This window comes from Panthera onca, chromosome A2 (genome assembly GCF_046562875.1).
Source record: "Panthera onca isolate mPanOnc1 chromosome A2, mPanOnc1 haplotype 2, whole genome shotgun sequence".
In the NCBI taxonomy this organism is placed as follows: domain Eukaryota; kingdom Metazoa; phylum Chordata; class Mammalia; order Carnivora; family Felidae; genus Panthera; species Panthera onca.
In genome coordinates, this window is record NC_138340.1 from 139329232 (window position 1) to 139347180 (window position 17949).

At 41.5% G+C, this 17949-nt stretch overlaps 1 protein-coding gene across 2 annotated transcripts in view; it reads right to left on the minus strand.

Annotated features, from left to right (window-relative positions):
* AASS (aminoadipate-semialdehyde synthase) overlaps nucleotides 1-17949 on the minus strand; it is a 66350-nt gene continuing 48401 nt past the window's right edge. For both annotated transcript variants that reach the window (XM_078440085.2, XM_078440086.2), the window contains exons 19-24: nucleotides 10550-10717; nucleotides 7369-7464; nucleotides 5166-5281; nucleotides 4393-4481; nucleotides 3686-3862; nucleotides 1-2547 (exon numbers count right to left, since the gene is read on the minus strand). In XM_078440085.2, coding sequence (XP_078296211.2) covers nucleotides 2429-2547; nucleotides 3686-3862; nucleotides 4393-4481; nucleotides 5166-5281; nucleotides 7369-7464; nucleotides 10550-10717 — 765 coding nt within the window. In that variant the 3' untranslated portion in view covers nucleotides 1-2428. The remainder of the gene's footprint in view (nucleotides 2548-3685; nucleotides 3863-4392; nucleotides 4482-5165; nucleotides 5282-7368; nucleotides 7465-10549; nucleotides 10718-17949) is intronic.

Consider the following 17949-nt stretch of genomic DNA (forward strand, 5'->3'; position numbering starts at 1 on the left):
GAACAAAAATGAAAAGGTTTTATTTATAATTGAATCATTTTATAACAACTTGAGATATAATTCACAACCTGTGTAATTCACACAAAGTATACAATTCAGTGATTTTTAATATATTCACAGAGTTGTGATACCATTACCACAATCAACTCTACAACATTTGACCACCCTAAAAAGAAACCCCAAACTCATTAGCAGTCACTACCACTTTCCCCCAAGCCCCCAGCCCTAGGCAGCCACTAATCTATTCTGGACAATTTCTTATAAATGAGATCATATCAAAATGTGGACTTTTGTGTCTGGTGTCTTTCACTTAGCATAATGTTTTCAAGGTTCAACCATATTGTAGCATGTATCAGAACTTCATTCCTTTTTTACTGCCAAGTAATATTCCATTGTATGGATATATCACATTTTGTTTATTCATTTCTTAGTTGATGAACATTTGGCTTGTTTTGATTTTTTGCTATTTTGAATAATACTACCATAAACATTTGTTTACAAGTTTCTGTGTGGACATACGTTTTCATTTCTATGGGGTATGCACCTAAGAGTGACATTGCTGACTCCTATGGTAACTCTATGCTTAACCTTTTGAGGAACCACCAAACTGTCTTCCCAAGTGGCTGCACCACCAGCAGTTTATGAGAGTTCCAATTTCTCCACACCCCCACAAACACTTGCTATTATCTTTTTCATCATAATTATCCTAGTAAGTATGAAGTGGTATCTCATTGTATGTTTGACTTGCATTTCCCTGGTAGCTAATGGTGTTGAACATCCTTTCGTGTGCTTATTGGTTTTGTATATCTTCTTTGGAGAACTGTCAATTTACGCCCTTAGTCCACTTTTTAAGTTGGGTTCTTTGTCTACTTATTGAGTTATAGTAGTTCTTTACATATTCTAAATACAGTTTCCATGCCTACCTGATATATGATTTGCAAAAATTTTTCTTTCATTGTATGGGTTGTCTTTTTGTTTTTGTGATGGTATCCTTGGAAGCACAAAAGTTTTTAATTCTGATGATGCCCAATTTATCTACTTTTCTTTTTTGTTCTTTGTGTTTTTGGTTTCAATTATTTTAGAAACCATTGCTTAATCCAAGGGCATGAAGACTTACATCTATGATTTCTTCTAAAAGTTTTATAGCATTTGCTCCTACATTTAGGTCTTTGGTCCATTTTGAGTTAATTTTTGCATATACTGTGAGGTAGGGGTCCAACATCATTTTTTTGCATGTGGATATCTAATTGTTCCAGCACCTTTTGATGAAAAGACTATTTTCCTCTATTGAATTGTCTTAGCACCCTTTTCAAAAATCAACTGACCATAAATATGAGGATTATTTCTGGACTCTCAATCTATTCCTATTTTATTCTTTTTCATACTACTGTAAGTTTAATTATTTTTTCAGTATCATTTTTGTTTTCATTTATTGATAATTATACAGAAATACAATTCATTTTTTATATTAATCTTGTGTCCTGCAACTTTGCTGAACTCAAGTATTAGTTCTATAATTTTCTTAAAGTCTTCTTTTGGATTTTCTATATATAAGATCATACCATCTCCAAATAGAGATAGTTTTACTTCTTCTTTCCAAATATGGATGTGTTTAATTTCATTTTCTTGCCTAATTGCCCTGGTTAGACCCTCCAGTACAAGTTGAGTAGAAGAGCCAAAAGCAAATATTACTGTCTTGTTTCTGATTTCAAGGGGAAATCCTTCAGCCTTTCATCATTAAATGTGATGCTAGCTATGGGTTTTTCATAGATGTTCTTTATCAGGTTAAAAAAAGTCAGTTCCTAGTTTATTGAGTCTTTCTATTATGAAAGGGTGTTAGATTTTGTTAAATGCTTTTTCTGTCTCTAACAAGGTGATCATGTGGATTTTCATTTAATCTTACCTATTTCCTTTTCCAAAAGCTCAAAAGAAAACTATAAGAAATGTCATTTACTAGATAAATCATAATTTTACCAAAAAGCCATAAAACAGAACTATTGCAAAGGTTCATAGGTAAGTAATCTAAAAGTGTCCAACTGACTCATTTGAAAAGTACAAAAATATAGCTGTGGAAAAATTTTTTTCTTACCAAAAAAGATAAAAGTTTATCTGCTGATGATAGGAAAATATATTCTTATAAGAAAAAAGGCTGCACAATAAATTAACATATAACACAATCATCACTTTTACATACACGTGAAAAAAATACATGTAGAATTATTAAACTTCTCTGGTAATTACTGGCATCTCCTTTTCCAAATGCTTTCATATTAAAATAGAGACTTATATTTTAAAAATATCATTACATTGACTGACTCAAAAAAAAATATCATGCTTTATATTTCAAAGTAGTACATTAGCAAGCATGTTTGTTGCACAAATGTTCAAAACGACGCTACATGGGAAGATAACAAGATATAATTCTCAGTTATGGTGTGATTATGCTCTGTGCTGAATATATAATGCCTTCCGCTTGAATTCGCTCCAAAATTGGTCCATAGATCTCCTTTGAAAAGGGCCCCATCAGGCCTTTAGCTTTAATTTCACCTAGAAGAAAATAAATCTGTAGTTACCACTTTAAAGGTGTTATGAAGGTTAGTTTCCACAGCAAGGGTCTCCAAACCATTAACAGGGAAAGGGGTTACCTGGAGACTGAAAGCACAGGGGGACTCAGGGACAGAGTCAGAGTGCATGCGTCTAACTGCATTAACTACTGCCAAAATGATCAGAGAATAAAGAGTAGTATGAAAGGAAAGTAAACTTAACTTGTCTGCTTTATTTGCTGATTAAAAAAAAAAAAAAAGCATAACAACAACAGAATGAATTAAAACCAGTCTGATTATTTGGGCACAGGCTTCTCTGAGGGAGACTGAAAGAGCCTGTCTGAGTACTTTTCTTAAAGCCCATGATGACCTCATTCCTCATCACTTCTTCAACTTTGGTTCCTCAAGAACTAAGTAGGTAGTTTAATTTGATATTAGCTGATATGCTATTGTAGATACATTTTCTCAGCATTTCACATTTATGTGCTTGATGTTTGTTATTCCCTTCACATACTCACAAGGGCCAAATGGGGGATTCTATTCAGAGGTAGTGCTTACTGAATGTATAGATGATCTTAAGGGGAGAGAAGACGGTTGAAATCTGAATTTGCTCAATCCAAAATATTGAGTACTGATAACATACTGAGACATGAAGAATAATAAAACATGGTCTATATTTTTTGAGGATATGAAAGTGAATCCCCTCTGCTATTTCAGTGTTAACTACCCCTAAAATATGAAAAACGAAGGAAAGGAAGAATTAATATTGCCTGGGGGGGGGGGACACATATGTGGTAGGATCTTTATGTATTATTTCACTTCAGCGTCACCAAAAACCTCTGAATTAGGGAAGACAATCCCCACTTTAAAGATGAGGGAGTGCTAGCTCAGAGACGCTGAGTAACTTGCACCCCATGACTCTGCCATCTTGTGATTGAACTCGGAGAGAAATAGGTGCTAACTCCAAAACCCGTGGCTTTTACTCACCACAACGTGATCTCCCAGTCAGCACTCAACTTCTGAGACGGCTCACTTTTAGTGAACTCCAGTGTCATACTCACGAGTAATTATTTGACATCCAGGCACCGAATGACTTAGAGATGATATGGAGACAGATGCAGTTCTCCAATGAAGGAACTTACCATCAAGCAACATCTTGGCTGCCATAGCAGTGGGTAACCCCACAGTTTTCGCCATGGCTGAAAAACCATTGACGTCCCCATAAACCACAAGGTCAATGGTTTTATTTTCTAAATGTCCGGAAGGATGTCTGATTCCAAAACTGTCTCTCATCACAATCATATCTTTCTCTCCAGGGCCTTAAAATAAATAAACAGACATTATTAAATGTCATTATCATTACACTCCAATACTGCATTTCATCTGCTCCTGCCCTTTTGCTCTCACAACTTTCTCCTCCCATCATATGCGGTCCTTAGACCATTATCTATGCTGCTTTTTAGTCCAAAGACCAAGTGAAAAACTCAAGAAACGATAACCCTGCCCACGTTCCTCTGGTCAGGCTGGTAGCACAGGAGCCCAGCTACAGATGTGAGGGCACTGCGATAGAACACCCACTCCTCACTCAAAAATGCTCCTTTAGCATTTCCCTAATGCATTAAAAGTGAAGCTAATATCTGTTCCTTTCCCATATTCCCCAAGTTCATTCCTATTTGATAGCTCTCTGATTCTTCCCTCTGGAAAAAGAGCGCAAGCGCCCTTTCCCTCCTTGCATACTTCCTCCCACTACCGCTTGGCTCCAGCCTCCCATCCCATTCACTAGCCGTGCTGACTGCATCTGATGCTGCTGCTTCTGGGATGTGTAGCTAACACCCCAAGGCCTACCTACCATAGGAGAGTTTCCTGGCCAAATGCTTGGAGAGTGCATCCACCACAGACTCTGCTCGAGGGACTTGTTCATCCCCAAGTAAGCCCAACCTGAGAAGCACAAGAGGCAGCTGGGTTGGGACAAGTCCTACACATAATCTCACTTGAGAAGCAGAAGGGAGCTCTTTGGATCTTACCTTGAAAGGGAAGAACCACAAGATGACAACCCAAGCTATAGGACTCTCCTGAGTTGTAAATAACAATAACAACAGTAATGTTTTCATCTTCAGAATCATCCCCAGACTCCCCGGGGCAGTGCTCTCTGGAGCAGAACTGACACATTGTTAGTCTATGCTGTTGCAAAGCTTCTTATGAGATTAATTTACAGGTTAGTTTTCCCACATTAAGGAGACCAGCATAATATGCCACAGCTGTGTGAATGAGAGTTTTAAAGTGGGTTCCAGAAGACCAGGAGAATCTCCTTCTGGAGAGAAAAAAATATCCCCGCTTTCTTGGGAACTGAAAGTTCTCAAAGTAGTAGTGTTTCAAAATAAGTATTTTCCAAGTTATAATCGCCACTGAATTTCTCTTTTTATCTGCTTTTTATCCCCACATGAACTCAATACATGGCAATCTCTCTCTACAACAGGCCAACATTAGAGCAGCCAATTAGTCAAAGACAATGCAAAATGTCTGGTTTCATCTTGACCTCTCTTTGACTAGAAAGGACTAAGTAATCATTGATATTGAGATAATCCAGCATTTTGCTCTCTAAGTTGATTGGTGCATGCCTACCGTTCAGCAGCCTCCAGCTGGGTATTGTCTCTTCCTAATTTCTTAAAGACAGCTTCCTTAAGCACATCATGCGTGGAGGAGCGTGAAATCCCAACACGTTCACAAAGGAGTTCTTTCTGGTTATAAAAATAAAGACAGAATCCTAAATTCCTAATTAAAAAAAAAATCAGCTGAGAAATTATCGTATTAAGACATTTGACCTCAAATGCACCTCAAATTTTAAATTAGAAAGGACTAGAAATAGTAAACAGTAACACATATATATGCATACACGTGTCTGCACACCCACACATGAATAAATTATATTCCTAAATAATATTTCAGCAATAAAAATAGGTCATAACATCAAATCAATAAAAAATAGATGGTACCATATTTCCCATCACATTCTCGCCTTTGCATATCCTCTCCATTACTTTTTTACCTGTTCTCCCTTACCCTCCAAGACCCATTTTGGCCAGGATCAAGTGAAAGGGGCTCATTGCTACAGTTGCCAGAAGCAACTGGAGTTCTTTTGTAGGTTCAAGAGATGAGAAAGACCTGGCAGATGATAAAACCTCAAAGCAAGAACACTTAAGCAGCAGTCATAGCTTTCTCTACTTTCTAAACAAGACTTTTTCCAGGATCTCAAGGAAAAAAGTTGTAATTTCGACTAGGAATCAACAAACTGGTTCACCACCTGGTTTTTTCAAGAAAAAATTTTATTGGAAGATAGCCATGTTCATTTGTCTATGTATTTGTGTATGGAGGAATTGAGTATGTATGGCCCATAATGCCTAATATATTTACAATCTGGCCCTTTACCAAAAAAAACCCCAAAAAACAAAAAAACAAAAACAAAAACAAAAACACCTCACCAGCCCCTATTCTAAACTATAGCTACCAAACTACTGATCCATCCCCCCTTACTGTGAGAAGTGAGATGATTCATTTTCAGAAATACCAAATAAAAGCAGTTGCTGTCTAGTAAACAATAGGTTTACAACCTATTGGAAATATGTATGAACCACCCCCCTGAAATGGAGTCTCAAACCCTTAGACACTTCAATTCCTGATTATTCTCCCCGCTCCGTTTCGTGGACTTAACTTTACGGGCTTTGCAATTAGCATGCACCCAAGAACTGAGGTCTCTGCATCACCTCAAGGAATGTAAGGCAAAGCCTTACATGGGCATAGGAGGCTTCCAGGTAAGGCTGTAACCTCTGTAGTGCTCAGCCAATGAGGAACCAGGGGAGGGACTTGCACACTAGGAGATAAATTGTCCGCCCTGACTTGCCCCGAGTGTGCCTGTCCATCAGACACCCAGTCTTGCAAGAACGTTGATTAAAGCCTCGTTTCACTGTGCTCCGAGTCTTTGCGTCCTTCCTTTGATTGGGTCGGTGGACTTACTTCTCACAAGTACCAACCCTCCCAATCCAACGGCCTCAGTCTTGGAATTCACTGTGTATATATTTACTCACTCCTGTCCAACACATACATTTATGAAAGGTAAGAAAGATTTGGAAGGCTTTCAGATAACATAGAAAACTGAATCTAAAGCAATAGCTAGCAAGAATACCAAAGTTAGCAATACTGATCCTCTTCTCCTTATGATAAATTTCTGGCATTTTCTACTGGAATGTGGGCACATTTGTTCAAGTTGGATAACCAACTGGTAACACCTGGCAGTTAGTGGAAACGCTACTTTACATGCAATTCCAAGCCTTCAGAGTCCCTTCCGACCTTGAGACTCTGAGATTTTAATGCAACACAGATTTGGACATAAATTCATAATTGAAAACTCAAATTACTCATGGTTAAAAATGATCAGATGATAGAACTGATGGGATTTGGGGGTGGGGAGTCTAGTTCTGTGACACCACCAGTAGCTCTCCCAGTTTATCAGTTCCAGGAGGCCCAAGTTTAACTCCTGTCACTGGGTCACCAGTTAGACAAGTGGTAGAGCCCAGAGCCCAAATCCACCTCTTCTCAGGGTGGAAGGAGCAATCAAGTAGTACAAGTGGCTGGAAGAAATAAGCCCAGTGGGTCAGGCCCATGATCTCTCCATTCTTCCATAACAGGGGAAGAAAAGAGGGTCTGGGGGTCATGGTTCATCTTCCTGCACATAAGCCACAGAATGGGTAATTTTGCTGGTCCAAACCAAAGTTCAAATCTGACCATTTCTGAAGAACAGCAAACAGCATATAACTCTGGAGTCACTCACCCAGGTGAGAGGGTTGGCCTCAGGTCGAAGGGCAGGAAATGGATCTCTGTTTATGAGACCCAGTTTTACAAATCCATTCAAAGCTTTGGCATAACCCTATAAAAAGAATTATGAAGTAGTAAATGAAATTTTTCCTTTCAAAGAAAAAAATTAAAAAGCTTTTTTGAAAAGAGGGATCTGTCTTTGTAATTCACTTAGAAAACAGGCTTAAAGTATTCATCTGAATTGCCCGTATATGGATGCAAACACCTTCAGGTTCAGAGGGGAATCAAGAGTGTCACAGCAATTCTGCTGGTTTACATAACAGACCTTGAAAGACTTTGGTCTTTACTTCTGTTTCTAGGTAACAAGGGAGGGGTATTTTCTGGCAGCAGAGGGGCAAATTTCCTCCTGTGTTATGTGCTTTCAGTTCAGCAGAATCGTATTTAATAGAATGGTTCCCTCTCTTATAATGAAAGAAGGAGCTTGTAAGAATATTATCACCCAAAAGCAGATAATCCATTCTACTGATTTTTTTTTTAGTTTTTTATTTATTTTTGGGACAGAGAGAGACAGAGCATGAACGGGGGAGGGGCAGAGAGAGAGGGAGACACAGAATCGGAAACAGGCTCCAGGCTCCGAGCCATCAGCCCAGAGCCTGACGCGGGGCTCGAACTCACGGACCGCGAGATCGTGACCTGGCTGAAGTCGGACGCTTAACCGACGGCGCCACCCAGGCGCCCCCCCATTCTACTGATTAAGAGCCACTATCCTAATGGATATAGGTAGCAGGAAGAGAGGTAGGAATCAGAGAGCTTCTTCTGAAATCACACCAATGTGGGGGAGGGGTGTCAAGAAGGAGCTGAGAAAGATCCCTTGGGAAGGTGACAGCAAGCTGGCTCTGCGAGGACAAGCAGGTAACAGGCAGGTTCAGGAGAGTAGCCAAAGCCTCCCTGTCATACTCAGATGATAGTGTCTCATATCCAATACTGGAAAGAATATTCAGGTTACTGAAGGGCTGCTGGCATTGCCCTGAATGGTGACCCTCATGGATGTGGACACTGCAACATCTTCCATCTTCTGGGGTTCTGTGGGAACAGCCATTATCCATACACATCCTTGAGAGCTTTATTCATTATTAAAACTCTTACAATTCTCTGTTCCTGGGTCTTCATGTTGCCAAGAGACTATATCTAAAGCTATCAGAAAATCCTAATTCCCGGACCCCCCAAAATGTGACCACTCATATTCCTGGAACAAAATAAAGAAAACAGAATCAAGAAATCTGCCAGTACTGAGGATGTTATGACTTCATTTCAGACTAGAGTTTCTGCTGTGTTTACAGGCTTGTGGAACGAACACCCATGGTTCCTAGACCATAGGTTGCTATCAGCCACATCTCATTTGATTCCTGGTCAGTGAGGACATCACATTCAGAGGAGTACAGGCACCTGCCCTCCACGAGCATACAATCTATTTCAGGAGATAAGAAAAATGTACATAAAAACCTAACTAAAAGTGCTGAGACACAAGTGCTCGGTGCCAATAAATGTAAAGGAAGCTCTAACGAGTAAGAAATGCAGTGACTGTCTCTCTTTAAGAATAAACAGGAGTTAGACACGGAGACACAAGGCAAACCAGAAGCCACACTTCATGTGCCAACACTGTGCAAACAACCTCTGCTCTTACGTGAACTTTGTTCACACAGAAATAATACCACCCGTGTTCACCGATTCCTGATGCCTTCCCCATGTGAGGAAGGGGGACAGGAAAAGTCCTGGATGAGGGAGCTGTGATCTTTAATAACATGATTTGGAAAGCATCACTGAGAAAAGTCCTAAAGGAGCTGAAGGAGAGTGTGCAGATCTCTGGGAGAGAAGGTTCTGGGCAAAAGTAACAGCCAGTGTACAGTAAGAGCAAGGAGAAAGTGTGCACAAAAATGGAGGGGTTATCACTGATGGACGCGTGTGCTTTCCATCTTCCAGAGAAAAGATTAGTGAGTGGTGGATCACACACACAAGACGAATCCCGTCTCTGCCCTCACCAGGAAGTCTCACAGGGCACCGAGACCTGGAATCAGATTTCTGATTTTTAGAGAGGTACGTATGTTAGGGATGCTGGTTGGAGTGGGCTGAATAGCGTCTCCCTCACAATTCACATCCACCCAGAACCTCAGAGTATGACCTTTTTGGGATATTTGCAGATATAGTCAGTTAAAGATCTCAAGATGAAACTAATCTACATTTAAGGTGGATCCTAAATCCAATGAATGGTGTCCCTACAAGATGAAGAGAGGACACAGTGACACAAACAGGAGGTGATATGAAGACCGAGGCAGAGACTGGACCAAGAATTGCAGGCGGCCACCAGAAGTGAGGACAGGGGCATGGGACAGTTTTTCCCTCAAAACCTCCAGAAGGTACCAACCCTGCCCGCACTTTGATTTCAGGCTTCTTACCTCAAGAAAGGTGAGAGAGTCAATTTCTGTTGTTCTAAGCTACCTGGTTTGTAGCCATTCGTTAAAACAGCCCTAGGAAACTGTTAACACTGATTGTCTTAATCTGGTCATATGTGCCACTACTCTTGTTATTAATACATAAGTGCGTGGTGGGCATTTGTGTTTATGCTCCCAGAATCTACATGCCACTCTGTGCTAAAAAACATTTCAGATTTACTTTGTGGAAAGTGGCGATGACTACATCTTCAGCTTTAGGGAAGTGAAGCAAAGGCAAAGGCTGATGGGTATATTTTATCCCAGTGACTTCAGGGGCTGAGACAAAAATGGTGGTTTTAGCTATGAAGATATGCTTTTTAATTCCTACTGGATTTGAACCAAAAATGCTGGGGATGCTGCCACCACCCTGCCACTGTGTGGAGCCTGGAACTGCGGCCAGCACATACGGGAAGAGCTGCGAGGTGAAGAGAAACCGAGTCCCCATAAGGTCACTGGGCCCCAAATCTTGCTACACCTTAAGGTGACCCTTCACCTGTCCCCCTGCCAAACTCCCCGTGAACCAAAAATTCTTTCTTAGCTCAGGCCATTTTGAATAGTCTCCTAAAACATTCAGTCGAAAGAATCCTGAGAAAACAGATTCCAGCCTGGCCTACTGTCTTAATTATTTTGATGACTAAGAAACATTACGTGTACACTTCACTTACCTAAAAACAGGCAACAGGTTTCATCTCCAATAGAGCTGCTTACCTTGTATCTCAGTGTCCCCCGCAGCAGAGTGTGCGCAGATGGGATGCCGTAAACCTCAGCGTATTTCGTACTGTCTCTGTTAGGATAGCCTTCCAAATTTAATCCGGGGAAATAATCCATGGGGGTCACTGCATCAAGAAAGGAGATGCCCCCTGCGACATTCACAACCTGAAGAACATTGAAAGGGCACGGATGGGTTTACAATATTGTGCTCCCTGTGGACTCATCTGCATTATTTTCTTAAAAAATAAAATCAAATTTTTAAAAGAAAGCAGTAGAGGATTTGAAAAAAAAAATTTTTTTAATGAAACTACCATAATTGACATCTCATACCTAAGCTATTGAACTAATATAGTCCAAAAGGCCATTATTCTCCCAAGCTTTAAAATCCAACTTAAGGGGCTCCTGGGTGGCTCAGTCAGTTGAGCGTGGGACTTCGCCTCAGGTCGTGATCTCATCGTTCGTGAGTTTCAGCCCCAAGTCGGGTCCTGGGCTGACAGCTCAGAGCCTGGAGCCTGCTTGGGAGTCTGTGTCTCCCTCTCTCTCTCTGCCCCTCCCCCATTCATGTGCGCTCTCACTCTGTCTCTCAAAAATAAATAAACATTTAAAAAAATAAAATAAAATCCGACTTAAATCTGGATAAGATGGCACTGAAGAGCGCCCTGTTAGGGTTTCGGTGAGCTGAAAGCAATGGAAATTTTAAAGGGCTGTGCTCCAGCTTGGTGTTACACCTAAGTGATCAATCACTGGGTTCTATTTCTGAAACCAATATACACTTTCTGTTAACTAACTTGACTATCAACAAATAAATTTTAAAAAATAAAAATAAACCAACCATAAAACACAAAAACTAAAAATAAATAAATGGCTATGCTCCAATGACAACAGCGATATTTTCACTTCATTCTTCACTTACATCCCCCTTTGAACGCCCAGCATCGGGCACCAGTCTTGTGCATTTCTGTCACTGCTAGCGCTAACGGGGGACCTACCATGTACGTGCTGGGATCACACTCCTTGTGGAGGGAAGGAGAGTGATGAAGAAGTTGCAATTTCTGCACCAAGAAGCATAAAATACCTAGGAATAAATCTAACCAAAGATGTAAAAGATCTGTATGCTGAAAACTATAGAAAGCTTATGCAGGTAATTGAAGAAGATATAAAGAAATGGAAAGACATTCCCTGCTCATGGATTGGAAGAATAAATATTGTCAAAATGTCAATACTACCCAAAGCTATCTACACATTCAATGCAATCCCAATCAAAATTGCACCAGCATTCTTCTCGAAACTAGAACAAGCAATCCTAAAATTCATATGGAACCACAAAAGGCCCCGAATAGCCAAAGTAATTTTGAAGAAGAAGACCAAAGCAGGAGGCATCACAATCCCAGACTTTAGCCTCTACTACAAAGCTGTCATCATCAAGACAGCATGGTATTGGCATAAAAACAGACACATAGACCAATGGAATAGAATAGAAATCCCAGAACTAGACCCACAAACGTATGGCCAACTCATCTTTGACAAAGCAGGAAAGAACATCCAATGGAAAAAAGACAGTCTCTTTAACAAATGGTGCTGGGAGAACTGGACAGCAACATGCAGAAGGTTGAAACTAGACCACTTTCTCACACCATTCACAAAAATAAACTCAAAATGGATAAAGGACCTGAATGTGAGACAGGAAACCATCAAAACCTTAGAGGAGAAAGCAGGAAAAGACCTCTCTGACCTCAGCCGTAGCAATCTCTTACTCGGCACATCCCCAAAGGCAAGGGAATTAAAAGCAAAAGTGAATTACTGGGACCTTATGAAGATAAAAAGCTTCTGCACAGCAAAGGAAACAACCAACAAAACTAAAAGGCAACCAACGGAATGGGAAAAGATATTTGCAAATGACACATCGGACAAAGGGCTAGTATCCAAAATCTATAAAGAGCTCATCAAACTCCACACCCGAAAAACAAATAACCCAGTGAAGAAATGGGCAGAAAACATGAATAGACACTTCTCTAAAGAAGACATCCGGATGGCCAACACGCACATGAAAAGATGTTCAACGTCGCTCCTTATCAGGGAAATACAAATCAAAACCACACTCAGATACCACCTCACGCCAGTCAGAGTGGCCAAAATGAAGAAATCAGGAGACTATAGATGCTGGAGAGGATGTGGAGAAACAGGAACCCTCTTGCACTGTTGGTGGGAATGCAAATTGGTGCAGCCACTCTGGAAAGCAGTGTGGAGGTTCCTCAGAAAATTAAAAATAGACCTACCCTATGACCCAGCAATAGCACTGCTAGGAATTTATCCAAGGGATACAGGAGTACTGATGCATAGGGGCACCTGTACCCCAATGTTTATAGCGGCACTCTCAACAATAGCCAAATTATGGAAAGAGCCTAAATGTCCATCAACTGATGAATGGATAAAGAAATTGTGGTTTATATACACAATGGAATACTACGTGGCAATGAGAAAAAATGAAATATGGCCTTTTGTAGCAACATGGATGGAACTGGAGAGTGTGATGCTAAGTGAAATAAGCCATACAGAGAAAGACAGATACCATATGGTTTCACTCTTATGTGGATCCTGAGAAACATAACAGAAACCCATGGGGGAGGGGAAGGAAAAAAAAAAAAAAAGAGGTTAGAGTGGGAGAGAGCCAAAGCATAAGAGACTGTTAAAAACTGAGAACAAACTGAGGGTTGATGGGGGGTGGGAGGGAGGGCAGGGTGGGTGATGGGTATTGAGGAGGGCACCTTTTGGGATGAGCACTGGGTGTTGTATGGAAACCAATTTGACAATAAATTTCATATATTAAAAAATAAAAAATAAAAAAAAATAAATAAAAAAAAATAAAATCCTTGCCAGACAAAGGGCTAGTATCCAAAATCTATAAAGAGCTCACCAAACTCCACACCTGAAAAACAAATAACCCAGGGAAGAAATGGGCAGAAAACATGAATAGACACTTCTCTAAAGAAGACATCCGGATGGCCAACAGGCACGTGAAAAGATGCTCAACATTGCTCCTCATCAGGGAAATACAAATCAAAACCACACTCAGATATCACCTCACGCCAGAGTGGCCAAAATGAACAAATCAGGAGACTATAGATGCTGGAGAGGATGTGGAGAAACGGGAACCCTCTTGCACTGTTGGTGGGAATGCAAATTGGTGCAGCCACTCTGGAAACAGTGTGGAGGTTCCTCAAAAAATTAAAAATAGACCTACCCTATGACCCAGAAATAGCACTGTTAGGAATTTATGCAAGAGATACAGGAGTACTGATGCATAGGGGCACTTGTACCCCAATGTTTATAGCAGCACTCTCAACAATAGCCAAATTATGGAAAGAGCCTAAATATCCATCAACTGATGAATGGATAAAGAAATTGTGGTTTATATACACAATGGAGTACTACGTGGCAATGAGAAAGAATGAAATATGGCCCTTTGTAGAAACGTGGATGGAACTGGAGAGTGTTATGCTAAGTGAAATAAGCCATACAGAGAAAGACAGATACCATATGTGTTCACTCTTATGTGGATCCTGAGAAACTTAACAGAAACCCATGGGGGAGGGAAAGGGAAAAAAAAAGAGGTTAGAGTGGGAGAGAGCCAAATCATAAGAGACTGTTAAAAACTGAGAACAAACTGAGGGTTGATGGGGGGTGGGAGGGAGGGGAGGGTGGGTGATGGGTATTGAGGAGGGCACCTTTTGGGATGAGCACTGGGTGTTGTATGGAAACCAATTTGACAATAAATTTCATATATTGGAAAAAAAAGAAGAAAATGAATAAATAAAAAGTTTTCAAGTAAAAAAAAAAAATAAATAAAATCCTTGTCAAAAAAAAAAAAAAAAAAAAAAAGAAGTTGCAATTTCTGTCTCCATTCCCTCGGTTCATGAACACACATTTACTGAATGGCCACCAAGTGCCAGCAGCGGCGCTAGAACGACCATAAGGAGCTCACAGCCTAGACAAGTCAACCAGCGGCGCTAGAACGACCATAAGGAGCTCACAGCCTAGACAAGTCAACCTATGGGTGTGCACTGGGGACGGGGAACAGGAGAGAAGTCCGCTTACAAGAGAGACGACGTGTGAACAGACAGCGAAACCCACAGAAGTGCCACCCCCTGGTCTTACTGCTGCTGAGAATTAAGTCGATTCCCAAGCTCTTCTGATTTCACTCTAAAATCCTCTTACCCACCCCCTCCCCCATCACACACCCAAAATGCACTCATGCAGGTTTTTCCCTTTGACTGTGACGAAAGGACTAAAGTTTTCTTTCGGCTTGCGAGGTTTATGATCATCCCTGAGATGATGGAAGACATCCCGGAGGGATCAAATCAGGGCTGGGGGGTGGGAGGGTGGGGGGTGGGGAGGGGGTCGTTGCTGCCGGAACTGGGTTCATCCCCTTGCACCACTGGAAACGGCTTCCCACCACGGGTCTGCGGCTGCACAAAACCACCGCAAAGAGTCTTCTGCTAAGATCCCTGGAGTTTATTTGTAGATGGGTTCTGCACGTGCCTTGGTCTGAGAGAGAAAACGGAAATGTGTGTATGGGTAGCCGAAGGCCCAGAAGAAACGGGCGATGCTGACTGGCGTCAGGCCTGGAGGCATCCCTGCAGTTAAAAGTCTTGGGTTTGCAGAGCACCAAGCACCAAGCACCACTAAAATTCCAAGAGTGACAGGCTGAGCGAGGTGAGGAAAGCTTCTCATTTACTTTCCTTAGGAAACTCCTCTGGACAGTAAACATTTCCAGAGGGACCAATTCTGTACCATTGCCTTCAAACAGATTTTTTTTCTATCAGAATTGTAAATTTAAAAGAAATGTAATAAGAAAGCAAACGTTAACCTTTAGGGTCTCCACACACATCTCACTTCTATGACTTACAGCAATTCTAACGTTTTGTTTGCTTGTTTGAAGGTGAGGAAATTGTTTTAAAGAAAAAGACAATAAAAACTACTATACTCCAGCACTTTACTAATCAGAAGTCAGTCAGCTGCTTCATAAGTTTATCAGGAGATCCTCGGAAGAAAATAGGGAAATATCAGCTGAATAATAATGATTCATTTAGAGAGATTGAAAACTGCCAAAACTACCTGATCCAAAAAATTACTGGGTAATCATGTGTCCTGTGATATTCATACAGAGTCGTATGTCTAGTGGCATATCGTGGGGTTCATTAATATGCCCTATCCTGTTTAATATCTTATTAATGGCCTGGATAAAGAATGACATATTTATCTATTTGGCAGAGAATATGCATTTTTGCCTGACTCGACAACGCACACACCCAGCACCTACTGCCAACAGAAACAGTGGCTCCTTACCCACGGCTGCCACAGACTGCCCTAAATCCAGCCCTTCCCACACACGCAGCCACACCCACACATCTCCCAACCACTGACCGACAATAAGCTTGATTGCTAAACTGACTAGACACCTGAACACAGGAACTACACAGACAGTTCATTTATTCAGGACCTGCTTTGTGCTAAGTGCCTTATATACATTACCTTCAATTCATGCAATAATCCATTGTTCAGAGGTGGAAACTGGGACTGAGAGTCACCCAGAGGCAGTTTGGAGCCCAGGTCTATCTGACTCCGACGTCTACGTTCTTTCTACTACACCACACTGTCCCCTTAATTGAACTTATCTGTGGATCACTATTTTGAGAAGGCTACTGATTGACACGGTGTAACCTTCCACATTATGGCACCAGTGACACACCCGCAAACTGCATTCAAAATGGCTGGAGGCAATGAAGAGCTGTGGCTCTTCCTACAAAGGAGGGTTGGGTGCCGCAGTCCAGGTAGGGGCAAGCAAGCAACGGGAAGAAAGCTACAAAACCTACCTCAGAGCTGAGTTTTCAGAGTAAGCATGATCTGGAGAATATCTGTTTCACTGCGAGTAGTTTAGAAGAGGAGGCTGAAGGAGATGATGCCATATCACCCTCAGGTCCCACCAATGTCCCACCACCCATAGACAAAACAGAACTAAGAGAAGACATAGCCACTGTCTTCCAGATATGTAGAAGGGAATCATATTTGTTAGAAATAGGATTAGAAAGGGGCTCCTGAGTGGCTCAGTCAGTTAAGCGTCCAACTTCAGCTCAGGTCATGATCTTATGGTTTGTGGGTTCCAGCCCCATGTCAGGCTCTGTGCTGACAGCTCAGAGCCTGGAGCCTGCTTCGGATCCTGTGTCTCCCTCTCTCTCTTCCCCTCCCCCACTCTCTCTCTCTCTCTCTAAAAAATAAATAAACCTTAAAAAAAAAAAAAAGAAATAGGATTAGAAGTTAGAAGTTAAGAATGGTGCCAGTGGCTGGAAATTCTGCAAGGATGTGGAACAATGAGATATGTCCTATTTCATAGGCCACTGCCTGAGTTGCTGGAAAAGTTTAAGGCTTCAACTTTTAAGCAGAAGCCAGAGAGGTCACCTGACCCTCCATTATGATTCCCTGAATTATATAAGGCCTGCTCCGTGGGGGCGGTGAGAGTGGTGGAGGGGATGGAGGGACAAGAATATAAGAGAGGCTTTAAGAAGTTTAACAATCTGGGTTGGGAGACAGACAGATACACTTGAATTACTGAGTGAATAATACAGCATCCGGAAAATTCTTACACAGACAAAGTGTGGGAGTCTGGACAAAAGAAGAGTGAATGGGGGTTGGAGTGGTCAGGAAAAGCTGTCTCCACAAGAGGAAACTTGAGCGGGACCTTGAAAAAAGTATCATTTTTAGCAAAGAAAAGAAAGCCCTCATGTTTTCTCTTGGCTTCCTCCACAGTGTCAGGGAGATGCAAAAGCATTCCTTTTTTACAAAAGAAGTTGAGGATGAAAAGGAAAAACTTCAAATTCAATATGTACAACTTCTGCTGCCTGGAAATAACCTCTTGCTTTTCCTGAGCACCTACCACGATCAATTTCTTTATGCAGCTAACTTTTACGCCTTGCCTGAGAACGTGCATTAGGCAGATTGCCGTCTCTTTGGCCTCAGTGAGCCCTACTGCAAGTACCCTACGCGGCTGCTATGATTCTGCTTGGCTTCAGACAAGCAGCCCAAAGATCGGAGAGATTCGGGGATGGTTCTAGTGCCACCAGCTGGCAAAGGGCAGAGCGAGAGCACAGAGCCAGGCCCACTACCATCAAAGCCCCGGCTCTTTCTCTCACACAGGCTCTGCTCACCCATCCATGGTCATCTTTTCAGTTATATGGCCTCCTGAAAACAAGCATTTGCCCAATGGAAGCAAGAATTTTCCCTGCATCCACATGTTAGTGTAAGCCAAACATGGCCTGGTCTCTTTTCCAGGACAGCAGGTGGTGGAAGGAGCCGCTAAATGCGACAGGAGGCAGGCGGAGGCATATAAGGATGTGCTCGGC